General features: G+C 42.1%; 1 protein-coding gene across 2 annotated transcripts in view; it reads left to right on the top strand.

The window, feature by feature from the left end:
• The window catches only part of GOLGA1 (golgin A1), a gene marked incomplete at both ends in the record, with an annotated part of 49,630 nt that overhangs the window by 25,302 nt on the left and 10,728 nt on the right, over positions 1-13,600 (top strand). For both annotated transcript variants that reach the window (XM_079706003.1, XM_079706004.1), the window contains 3 exons: positions 3,354-3,449; positions 4,332-4,481; positions 5,043-5,138. In XM_079706003.1, the coding sequence (XP_079562129.1) occupies positions 3,354-3,449; positions 4,332-4,481; positions 5,043-5,138 (342 nt within the window). The remainder of the gene's footprint in view (positions 1-3,353; positions 3,450-4,331; positions 4,482-5,042; positions 5,139-13,600) is intronic.

The following is a 13,600-nucleotide window of genomic DNA, read 5'->3' on the forward strand; positions in this document are numbered from 1 at the left end:
TCCATCTTCTGTCTGCGTCCACTTCATTGTTCTTACCGACTGTACTTTATAGTTGTCTACTAGATGCTAGATATCCAGATTGCCTTCGTTCTGTCACCACAAATGACACTGCGGTGAACATTCTTGTCTCTTTTGCCTTAAGGCGGATAGCAAGTGCATATGACTTAATGTGACTCAGTAGGACAGGAATGTTCCCAGAAGGCCTGCACCTGGCTCTACTCTCCCAGCATGCATGAGAGTTCCTATCGCTGCATCTCTGTCTTTTCTAGCATTGGCATTTCTCAGCCTTCTTGCCAGTTTAATGAGTGTGAAGTGGTAGAAGTGGCAAGGGATCTCTGTGGGGCCGCTTATAAGAACACTAATCCCATTCATGATGGCTCCACCCTCATAACCTAAGTACCTCCCAGACACCTCACATGCTAACACCATCATGTCAGACATTAGGATTTCAATATATGAATTTTAGAGGGCCACAAACATTCAGACCATAGCAAATGCTTAGCTTATTTTTTAAATCTTTCTTGTTTCTTGATAAATATATATAAAGCTATATTTTTCTCTAAATACAGCTTTGTTTTATTATAATTCAGTTGTTTCTGAATATCTATTGTTTTATTGTGGTAAAATACACATAACATAAAATTTACCATTTCAACCATTTCTAGGTGTACACTGGCGTAAAGTACATTCATGTTGTTATGCAACCATCACCACCATCCATTTCTAGAACTTTTTCATCTTCTCAAACAGAAACTCTGTGCCAATTAAAACAATAACTCCCCATTCTCTCCTCTCCCCAGCCCCTGGCAACCACCATTCTACTTTCTGTTTTTATGAATTTGTTGATCCTAGGTACCTCATATTAGTGGGATCATATGGTATTTGTCTTTTTGTGTCTGGCTTATTTCACTTAGCATAATGTCTTCAAGGTTCATTCACATTATAGCATGTTTCAGAATTTCACTCCTTTTTAAGGCTGAATAAGCCTTTTTAAGACTTTTATTCCATTGTACATATATCACATTTTGTTTATCCATTCATTTGTCCATGGACATTTGGGTTGTTTCCACCTTGTGGTTGTTGTGAATAATGATACAGCGAACATTAGTGTATGAACAAGGTTTTTGTGGGGGCTTATACCTTCATTTCTCTTGGGTATATTCCTAGGAGTAGAGTTGCTGGGTCATATAATAACTCTGTGCATAACCTTTTGAGGATCTGAATCTTTCTTGAGTTCTGCCTACAAACTGGGACTTGCATAGATATTTACTGAACCCAGGAGTTCAAAAAGCTAGGTTTCACCATAAACAAGACAAAAAGACAGCCCTCAGAATGGGAGAAAATATTTGCAAATGAAACAACAGACAAAAGATTAATCTCCAAAACATACAAACAGATCGTGGAGCTCAATATGAAAAAAACAAACAATCCAATTAAAAAATGGGCGGAAGACCTAAATAGACATTTCACCAAGGAAGACACAGATGGCCAAGAGGCACATGAAAATCTGCTCAACATCACTAATCATTAGAGAAATGCAAATCAAAACTACAATGAGGTATCACCTCATGCCGGTCAGAGTGGCCATTATCAAAAAATCTAGAAACAATAAATGCTGGAGAGGGTGTGGAGAAAAGGGAACCCTCCTGCACTGTTGGTGGGAATGTAAATTGATACAGCCACTATGGAGAACAGTATGGAGGTTCCTTAAAAAACTAAAAATAGAACTACCATATGACCCAACAATCCCACTACTGGGCATATATCCTGAGAAAACCATAATTCAAAAAGAGACTTGTACCACAATGTTCATTGCAGCACTATTTACAATAGCCAGGACATGGAACCAACCTAAATGTCCATTGACAGATGAATGGATAAAGAAGACGTGGCACATATATACAATGGAATATTAGCCATAAAAAGAAAAGAAATTGAGTTATTTGTAGTGAGGTGGATGGACCTAGAGTCTGTCATACAGAGTGAAGTAAGTCAGAGAAAAACAAATGACGTATGCTAATGCATATATATGGAATCAAAAAAAAAAAGTACTGATGAACCTAGTTGCAGGGCAGGAATAAAGATGTAGACATAGAGAATGGACTTGAAGACATGGGGTGGGAGGGGGAAGATGGGGCAAAGTGAGAGTAGCATCGACAAATATACACTACTGAATAGAAAGCAAGTAGCTAGTGGGAAGCAGCAGCATAGCACAGGGAGATCAGCTTGGTGCTTTGTGGTGACCTAGAGGGATGGGATAGGGAGGATGGGAGGGAGTCTCAAGAGAGAGGGGATATGGGGACATGTGCATGCATATGGCTGATTCACTTTGGTGTACAACAGAAACTAACACAGTATTGTGAAGCAAGTATACTCCAATAAAGACCTATTTAAAAAATAAATAAATAAATAAAAGCTAGGTTTCAGTCGTGGCCTTACCACTAATAAAATTTGTGATCATGAGCAAGTAACATTACTGTTCTTCTCTGTGGAAGTACTCACACTGTTCTCATGGGGTTGTTTCAGTTAAAACTTACATGTGAACATACATGAGAAACCATGAGACCTAAAAATACTCTTTTTCTCATTTGGTACCTACCTTTCCTTGACAAAGCTGCAACCTTCCATGAGCTTATGTTTTAATAATAAAGTTCCCCCAGGGCAAACCTTACTCAGCAAACAAGAGGACTTTAAAAGAGAAATTGGCAAAGTTAGCTTGAGTCAGATGAAAAGGCCATATTGAATAACCATGTCTAGCTCAGTGCTAGGCAGTGTGTCATCCTGTCCACTGTGCTGGCCTCGTGTCCTAGTGCAGTGCCAAGTACACAGTCAGACTGGATCAGTAATTGTGGGATGAGGGAAACCCAAGTTTGTATCATGAGCAGTAATTCCACTTCTGGGAATCTGTCCTAATCAAGTGATTCAAACCAGATCAACACTTTTTGCATGAAGATGTCAACTACTGCATTATTTTATGGGCAAAATGGAAAACAGTAGGCAGCGGTTCAGGAAATTATGAAACATCCTTTAAGGAAATAATCTAAGGTCTGAAGACTGCGTAGAAACATAGAAGGAAATTTGAGCAAATAGGAAAAAATACAAAGTTTTACTAGAATTGTATACGAAGTTGTAATAAAAGAAAGAAAGAAAAGTCATAAAAATAGCCTGTAAGAAACTATATTAGAATGATAGTGTTTTGTAATGGAAGACCTATGAGCATCTTTCTTTTTCTGTAAGTAAAAATTTTTCTTTAATGAACCTGTTTTATGATTTAAATAGATTTGATTTTAAAAGCCATTTTGTTGCTACTTAGCTTCTTTTGAACGAAAGGGTGCTTCTGTTTCCCCCCTCAGGTGAAAGAACTAGAGCAGAGCCTGCAGGCATCTGAGGAGAAGCTAAAACAGAGCAGTGACGTTGTGGCAGCTCGGGAAGCTCAGATTCAGGAGCTTGTAAGTGGGTATTGTGACTGCTGTGTTGTAGGCCCTTGATGCTTTTTCCCTTTATTCCTTTGTAGGTCCCCAAACTCACTCCCAAATTCTGGAATGGTATCTGGACCTGACCTTAGATACAGTTGTGGGCAGATAGGCAGTGCAGGTAGAGGGAGTCAGGACCTGCTAGAGGGTATGAGTTACCCAGAGAGATAGCGACAGGCTAGACGGCCCAGCCTAGTTCTGGGACTCTTAGAAGTGGTGTCTCCACTGGGGTTCAAACCTCACCTTGCAGCCCGGGCTGTGGAGAACAGCTCCAGGCTCTGGGGAGAAGATGGCAAGGGCATGGCTGGTAATCACAGCACCAGGTCAGGTGTTGAGCTTGAAACTAGAGAAATAAAAACGGCATTTGTTCCCTGTTTGCCGTGTCTGCTAAGTACTCTGCATGTATTTTCATTTAGTCCTTGCAGCAGACCTAAGAGCCTGTACTGTTATCCTTATTCTCCAGAGGAATCAGGCTCAGAAAGGCGGCCAGATCACTAGCCCAAGGTCTCCCACCTAGTGAATGGCTGAACCCACATCCTTCCTAGGTCAAAGCCCTTGTTCTTTCTTCATCACTGTGTTATGTGCCTCCCCAGGGAAAAGCCTCATCCATAGAGGGCAGCACTGAGTAGAGTGAAGGAGGGCTGTGTCTTAGGACTGGCTGGTGCCCAGAGCTTTCCCCCCAGCACCAAGACCAATCCCAGATTCCAGCTCCTGAGCAGGCCAGGGGACCTCAGCGGCACCCAGGCTGGAGGTCAGGAAGGAGAGTTGTTTCTATTGGACACTCATCTTTGGGTCACTGAGGGACAGAATAAAGCCCCCATTGTCACCATGAATAACTGTCCTCTGCTACCCCCTCAGGCCTCCGCAAACAAGGAGAGCAGCTGTGCGCAGCAGCAGGTCCTCGCTCTGGAGCAGCAGTGCACAGAGCAGATCCACACACTGGAGGCCCAGCTCTCTGCCCTGGAGAGAGCTCGGGCGGCCGACCATGCGGCCGCGGAGCGGAAGGTGGTGAGTGAGGAAAGGAGAGGGGCCGGGCACGGGAGCACCACGTTCACGTGTGGCTAGGCTGCCAAATTGTTTGATGGGAAGAAGACCAGCCCTCCTCTGAAGTAGGGCACCACTTTTTGGAGCAGTTTTTATCTTCCAACAAAACATCTACTCATGAGACTGGTTGTTAAAAGGCTGCTTTTTATAAAAACCCTGAACAAATGGGTTTTCTTTTTCCTTGGGCTGCACATGGACTTCCTGGTGCTTCCTGACCAGTCCCATCAGCTGCTTCCCGCTGCCTTTCTAAAATGTATACTGTTCATCCTTAATGGCTTCTCCCTTCCCTGGTCCCCCTCCTTGTTCCATAGGCTTCAGAATCAAGTGCCTTAGTTCTACTTGTGAGGAGTGTGTCAGGTGACTCTCCCTTCCTGACCCCAATCACCATTCTCATCTCCTACCCCTGCAGTGGCAACAAAAGGAAGGGGGGCATTTTTAAAGGTTCCATGTCAAAGAGATAGGACTGTGCTCAGGGGAAATATGGTAAAGACCTTTTCTTTTATACATACTTTTCTCAATTTGCAGAGAGAGCTGGAGCAAGAAAATGCATTCCTTAAAGAAAGTAAGAATGAATGTGAACATTCTTTACAACATCACCAACTTGAACTAAAGAAGCTGAAGGTATTTATCTAATTGAATCAGTTTCACAAAAGTATCATGTCTTTCATGTGTGTATTCGGAGTGGCCAAGTGAACATTCTATACTTAGAGTAGAGAAGGAATGGAACTAGCATTCGTTCAAAGTTCTGCTAGGCGTTTGCAACAAATTGTCACCTCGTTAAGTCCTCTCAGTGATCAAGGACATAGGGAGAGTTGTGCTCATTTTGCAGTTAATGTCGTCGAGGTTCTGAGTGTAAGTAATTTGTCCAGGTTCTGTAGTTAGAAGTGGTGCTGCTCTGACTTTTCACTCCACCACAGGGACCCAGCCCTTCCTCTCTGTCCTCGTCAACAGCTGCCTGACAGTAATGCTGTCAAAGCACCACTGTCACTGATTTCCAGTGAGGCCAGTAAAGCAAGGCCTTAAAACATCACGAGGGCCTTATTTGTTTGTTTGTAACAGGGAGCAGGTACAGAAATGAAGAAAAAACAGCCTGCTGGATTGTTTCCCGTTCCCTTCTGAGAACTTGGTGCTTTGATCAGATGCTGCCACCTTCATTCCCGGGACATAACTGGATTCAGGGGAAGGAGTCTGCCACTTTCTTATAGGCCTCCAGGCTCCCCTGTCCCCTTTCATAGCAGCCCTTGGATGATGGATCTTTGCAGGACTTGCCCAGCTGTGGTCATGACACAAAGAGCTTGTGGATCCTTTGGCAGAGATCTTCTCAGACGACATCCATAGCTGAGGCCTGCCCCGAGTCAGCTTTCAACAGTAGTCTCTGCTAAGCTATGTAGGTGCTATTGCAGTAGTGCCATATCATGGAAAACATGGACTTTGGAGTCAAATATTTCTTCATGCATTCCCTTCAACAAACATCTGAGTACCTGTGGGCCCCATTGTAGGTGCTGGGATGTGGCAATGAGCAAAACAGACAAAATCTTTCCCCCTCCCCCAACCTGTGGAGCTTGTAACTAGAGACAGTAAACACTTTTTTTTTTGAATTTTATTTTATTTATTTTTTATACAGCAGGTTCTTATTAGTCATCAGTTTTGTACACATCAGTGTATACATGTCAGTCTCAATCTCCCAGTTCATCACACCACCACCCCGACCCCGCCACTTTCCCCCCTTGGTGTCCATACGTTTGTTCTCTACATCTGTGTCTCTATTTCTGCCCTGCAAACTGGTTCATCTGTACCATTGTTCTAGGATCCACATATATGCGTTAACATATGATATTTGTTTTTCTCTTTCTGACTTACTTCACTCTGTATGACAGTCTCTAGATCCATCCACGTCTCTACAAATGATCCAATTTCGTTCCTTTTTATGGCTGAGTAATACTCCATTGTATATGTACCACATCTTCTTTATCCATTCATCGAGACAGTAAACACTTGATAAATAGTTATAAATGCTATGAAGACAATAAAGCAGAGTAAAGGACAGAGAGGAGGGAGGAAAGGGCTCTTTTAAATATGGAGGTGAATACGGGAACCAACATGGCAGAGTAGAAGGACATGCTCTCACTCCCTCTTGTGAGAACACCAGAATCACAAGTAGCTGCTGGACAGTCATCGACAGGCAGACACTGGAACTCACCAAAAAAGATACCCCACATCCAAAGACAAAGGAGAATCCACAATGAGATGGTAGGAGGGGCGGAATCACAGCAAAATCTAATCCCATAACTGCTGGGTGGGTGACTCACAGACTGGAGAACACTTACACCACAGATGTCCACCCACTGGAGTGAAGGTTCTGAGCCCCATATCAGGCTTCCCAACCTGGGGGTCTGGCAACGAGAGGAGGAATTCCTAGAGAATCAGACTTTGAAGCCTAGTGGGATTTGATTTTAGGACTTCAACAGGACTGGGGGAAACAGAGACTCCACTCTTGGAGGGCACACACAAAGTAGTGTGCACATCGGACCCAGGGGAAGGAGCAGTGACTCCAGGGGAGACTGAACCAGACGTACCTGCTAGTGTTGGGTCTCCTGCAGAGGCGGGGGGTGGCTGTGGCTCACCGTGGGGACAAGGACACAGCAGAAGTTCTGGGAAGTACTCCTTGGCATGAGCCCTCCCAGAGTCCACCATTAGCCCAACCAAAGAGCCAGGTAGGCTCCAGTGTTGGGTTGCCTCAGGCCAAACAACCAACAGGGAGGGAACCCAGCCCCATCCATCAGCAGTCAAGCGGATTAAAGTTCTACTGAGCTCTGCCCACCAGAGCAACAGTCACCTCTACCCACCACCAGTCCCTCCCATCAGGAAACCTGAACAAGCCTCTTAGATAGCCTCATCCACCAGAGGGCAGACAGCAGAAGCAAGAAGAACTACAATCCTGGCGCCTGTGGAACAAAAACCACATTCACAGAAAGATAGACAAGATGAAAAGGCAGAGGGCTATGTATCAGATGAAGGAACAAGATAAAACCCCAGAAAAACAACTAAATGAAGTGGAGATAGGCAACCTTCCAGAAAAAGAATTCAGAATAATGATAGTGAAGATGATCCAGGACCTCAGAAAAGGAATGGAGGCAAAGATCAAGAAGATGCAAGAAATGTTTAACAAAGACCTAGAAGAATTAAAGAACAAACAGAGATGAACAATACAATAACTGAAATGAAAACTACACTAGAAGGAATCAATAGCAGAATAACTGAGGCAGAAGAACGGATAAGTGACCTGGAAGACAGAATGGTGGAATTCACTGCTGCAGAACAGAATAAAGAAACAAGAATGAAAAGAAATGAAGACAGCCTAAGAGACCTCTGGGACAACATTAAATGCAAACACATTCGCATTATAGGGGTCCCAGAAGGAGACGAGAGAGAGCAAGGGCCAGAGAAAATATTTGAAGAGATTATAGTCAAAAACTTCCCTAACATGGGAAAGGAAATGGCCACCCAAGTCCAGGAAGTGCAGCGAGTCCCATACAGGATAAACCCAAGGAGAAACACACCGAGACACATAGTAATCAAATTGGCAAAAATAAAAGACAAAGAAAAATTATTGAAAGCAGCAAGGGAAAAATGACAAATAACATACAAGGGAACTCCCATAAGGTTAACAGCTGATTTCTCAGCAGAAACTGTAGAAGCCAGAAGGGAGTGGCATGATATACTTAAAGTGATGAAAGGGGAGATCCTACAAAGAAGATTACCCGGCAAGGATCTCATTCAGATTTGATGGAGAAATCTAAAGCTTTACAGACAAGCAAAAGCTCAGAGAATTCAGCACCACCAAACTAGCTCTACAACAAATGCTAAAGGAACTTCTCTAAGTGGGAAACACAAGAGAAGAAAAGGACCTACAAAAACAAACCCAAAGGCTTCCCTGGTGGCGCAGTGGTTGAGAGTCTGCCTGCTGATGCAGGAGACACGGGTTCGTGCCCCGTTCTGGGAAGATCCCACATGCCGCGGAGCAGCTGGGCCCGTGAGCCATGGCTGCTGAGCCTGCGTGTCCGGAGCCTGTGCTCCGCAACAGGAGAGGCCACAGCGGTGAGAGGCCCGCGTACCACACAAAAAAAAAAACAAATAAAAAAAAACCAATTAAGACTATGGTTATAGGAACATACATATCAATAATTACCTGAAACATGAATCGATTGAATGCTCCAAACAAAAGACACAGGCTTGCTGAATGGATACAAAAGCAAGACCCATCTATATGCTGTCTACAAGAGACCCACTTCAGACCTAGCGACACATACAGACTGAAAGTGAGGGGATGGAAAAAGATATTCCATGCAAATGGAAATCAAAAGAAAGCTGGAGTAGCAATACTCATCAGATAAAATAGACTTTAAAATAAAGAATGTTACAGGAGACAAAGAAGGGCACTACATAATGATCAAGGGATCAATCCAAGAAGAAGATAAAACAGTTATAAATATATATGCACCCAACATAGGAGCACCTCAATACATAAGGCAACTGCTAGCAGCTATAAAAGGAAATCGACAGTAACACAATAATAGTGGGGGACTTTAACACCTCACTTACACGAATGGACAGATCATCCAAAATGAAAATAAATAAGGAAACAGAAGCTTTTTTTTTTTTTCACGGCACGCGGGCCTCTCACTGCTGTGGCCCGTCCCACCACGGAGCACAGGCTCCGGACGCGCAGGCTCAGCGGCCATGGCTTACGGGCCCAGCCACTCCGCGGCATGTGGGATCCTCCTGGACTGGGGCACAAACCCATGTCCCCTGCATCGGCAGGCGGACTCTCAACCACTGCCCCACCAGGGAAGCCCAGAAACTGAAGCTTTAAATGACACAATAGACCAGATAGATTTAATTGATATTTATAGGACATTCCATCCTAAAACAGCAGATTACACTTTCTTCTCAAGTGTGCATGGAACATTCTCCAGGATAGATCACATCTTGGGTCACAAATCAAGCCTCAGTAAATTTAAGAAAATTGAAATCATATCAAGCATCTTTTCTGACCACAACGCTATGAGGTTAGAAATGAATTACAGGGGAAAAAACGTAAAAAACACAAACACATGGAGGCTAAACAATATGTTACTAAATAACCAAGAGGTCACTGAGGAAATCAAAGAGGAAATCAAAAAATACCTAGAGATAAATGACAATGAAAACACAAGAATCCAAAACCTATGGGATGCAGCAAAAGCAGTTCTAAGAGGGAAGTTTATAGCTATACAAGCCTACCTCAAGAAACAAGAAAAATCTGAAATAAACAATCTAACCTTACACCTAAAGGAACTAGAGAAAGAAGAACAAACAAAACCCAAAGTTAGCAGAAGGAAAGAAATCATCAAGATCAGAGCAGAAATAAATGACATAGAAACAAAGAAAACAATAGCAAAGATCAAGAAAACTAAAAGCTGGTTCTTTGAGAAGATAACCAAAATTGATAAACCATTAGCAAGACTCATCAAGAAAAAGAGGGAGAGGACTCAAATCAATAAAATTAAAAATGAAAAAGGAGACGTTACAACAGACACCGCAGAAATACAAAGCATCCTAAGAGACTACTACCAGCAACTCTATGCCAATGAAATGGGCAACCTGGAAGAAATGGACAAATTCTTAGAAAGGTATAACCTTCCAAGACTGAACCAGGAAGAAACAAAATATGAACAGGCCAATCACAAGTAATGAAATTGAAACTGTGATTAAAAATCTTCCAACAAACAAAAGTCCAGGACCAAATGGCTTCACAGGTGAATTCTATCAAACATTTAGGGATGAGCTAACACCCACCCTTCTCAAACTCTTCCAAAAAATTGTAGAGGAAGGAACACTCCCAAACTCATTCTATGAGGCCACCATCACCCTGATACCAAAACCAGACAAAGATACTACAAAACAAGAAAATTACAGACCAATATCACTGATGAATATAGATGCAAAAAATCCTCAACAAAATACTAGCAAACAGAATCCAACAACTCATCAAAAGGATCATACACCATGATCAAGTGGGATTTATCCCAGGGATGCAAGGATTCTTCAGTATACGCAAATCAATCAATGTGACACACCATATTAACAAATTGAAGAATAAAAACCATATGATCATCTCAATAGATTCAGAAAAAGCTTTTGACAAAATTCAACACCTGTTTATGATAAAAACTCTCCAGAAAGTGGGCATAGAGGGAACCTACCTCAACATAATAAAGGCCATATATGACAAGCCCACAGCAAACATCATTCTCAGTGGTGAAAAACTGAAAGCATTTCCTCTAAGATCAGGAAGAAGACAAGGATGTCCACTCTCACTGCTATTATTCAACATAGTTTTGGAAGTCCTAGCCACAGCAATCAGAGGAGAAAAAGAAATAAAAGGAATACAAACTGGAAAAGAAGAAGTAAAACTGTCACTGTTTGCAGATGACATACTATACATGTAGAATCCTAAAGATGCCACCAGAAAACTACTAGAGCTAATCAATGAATTTGGTAAAGTTTCAGGATACAAAATTAATGCACAGAAATCTCTTGCATTCCTATACACCAATGATGAAAATTCTGAAAGAGAAATTAAGGAAACACTCCCATTTACCATGCAACTCTCCTACCTAGGGAGACAAAAGACCTGTATGCAGAAAACTATAAGACACTGATGAAAGAAATTAAAGATGATACCAACAGATGGAGAGATATACCATGTTCTTGGATTGGAAGAATCAATATTGTGAAAATGACTATACTACCCAAAGCAATCTACAGATACAATGCAATCCCTATCAAATTACCAGTGGCATTTTTTATGGAATTAGTACAAAAAAATCTTAAAATTTGTATGGAGACACAAAAGACCCTGAATAGCCAAAGCAGTCTTGAGGGAAAAAAATGGAGCTGGAGGAATCAGACTCCCTGACTTCAGACTATACTACAAAGCTACAGTAATCAAGACAATATGGTACTGGCACAAAAACAGAAAGATAGATCAATGAACAAGATAGAAAGCCCAGAGCTAAACCCATGCACCTATGGTCAACTAATCTATGACAAAGGAGGCAAGGATATACAATGGAGAAAAGACAGTCTTTTCTACAAGTGGTGCTGGGAAAACTGGACAGCTACATGTAAAAGAATGAAATTAGAACACTCCCTAACACCATACACAAAAATAAACTCAAAATGGATTAGAGACCTAAATGTAAGACCGGACACTATAAAACTCTTAGAGGAAAACATAGGCAGAACACTCTTTGACATAAATCACAGCAAGATCTTTTTTGATCCACCTCCTAGAGTAATGGAAATAAAAACAAAAATAAACAAATGGGACCTAATGAAAGTTAAAAGCTTTTGCACAGCAAAGGAAACCATAAACAAGACGAAAAGACAGCCCTCAGAATGGGAGAAAATATTTGCAGACGAATCAACGGACAAAGGATTAATCTCCAAGGTATATAAACAGCTCATGCAGCTCAATTTTAAAAAAACAACCCAATCCAAAAATGGGCAGAAGGCCTAAATAGACATTTCTCCAAAGAAGACATACAGCTGGCCAAGAAGCACATGAAAAGCTGCTCAACATCACTAATTATTAGAGAAATGCAAATCAAAACTGCAATGAGGTATCACCTCACACCAGTTAGAATGGGCTTCATCAGAAAATCTACAAACAACAAATGCTGGAGAGGGTGTGGAGAAATGGGAACCCTCTTGCACTGTTGGTGGGAATGTAAATTGATACAGCCACTATGGAGAACAGTATGGAGGTTCCTTAAAAAACTAAAAATAGAATTACCATATGATCCAGCAATCCCACTACTGGGCATATACGTAGAGAAAACCACAATTCAAAAAGACACATGCACCCGAATGTTCATTGCAACACTATTTACAATAGCCAGGTCATGGAAGCAACCTAAATGCCCATCGACAGACTAATGGATAAAGAAGCTGTGGTACATATATACAATGGAATATTACTCAACCATAAAAAGGAACGAAACTGGGTCATTTGTTGAGATGTGGATGGATCTAGAGACTGTCATACAGAGTGAAGTAAGTCAGAAAGAGAAAAACAAATATCGTATATTAACGCATATATGTGGAACCTAGAAAAATGGTACAGATGAACCAGTTTGCAGGGCAGAAATAGAGACACAGATGTAGAGAACAAGCGTATGGACACCAAGGGAGGAAAGCCATGTGTGTGGGGGTGCTGTGATGAATTGGGAGATTGGGATTGACATGTATACACTGATGTGTATAAAATTGATGACTAATAAGAACCTGCTGTATAAAAAAATAAATGATATTAAATTAAAAACTTAAGAAAATGTATATATATGGAGGCGAGGGAGAGTGTCAGTGAGATTTGAGCAAAAGGTCTGAATAACGAGAAGGGGACAGCAATGTGATTTTTTGGGGAAGGAATATTCCAAACAGAAGAAATAGCAAAGAGAAGCACTCTCAGGCAGAGAAAAGCTTGGTTTGTTCAGAGAACAGCACAAAGGCCACTGTAGCTGCCACTCCGTGGCCTGGGGGAGAGTGGTGGATGATAGAAGGTCATTGGGGAAGCAGTTGGAGGTTTTAAGCAGAGGAGTGACGTGAGAAGTTTTGTAGTAAAAGGATTACTCTGGCTGTATGTGGAGAATGTTCTGTAAAGGAGGCAAGTACGGAAGCAGGAAGACCTTTTAGGAGGCTCAGATATTACTGTGCGTACTCCGTTTAAGGATATAAAAGACAAAATTGAACATTTCAGCAGAGATTTGGAAATTATAATAGAAGACAGTAGTTTTGAAAAGGAACCCAATTAGGGTTTCCCTGGTGGCGCAGTGGTTACGAATCCACCTGCCAGTGCAGGGGACACGGGTTCGATCCCTGATCTGGGAAGATCCCACATGCTGAGGAGCAACTAAGCCCGTGCACCACAACTACTGAGCCTGCGCTCTAGAGCCCACAAGCCACACCTGCTGAAGCCCATGTGCCACAGCTGCTGAGCCCACATGCCACAAGTGCTGAATCCTGCACGCCTAGAGCCC

The sequence above is a fragment of the Hyperoodon ampullatus genome, assembly GCF_949752795.1.
Source record: "Hyperoodon ampullatus genome assembly, chromosome: 6".
Lineage (NCBI taxonomy): Eukaryota > Metazoa > Chordata > Mammalia > Artiodactyla > Ziphiidae > Hyperoodon > Hyperoodon ampullatus.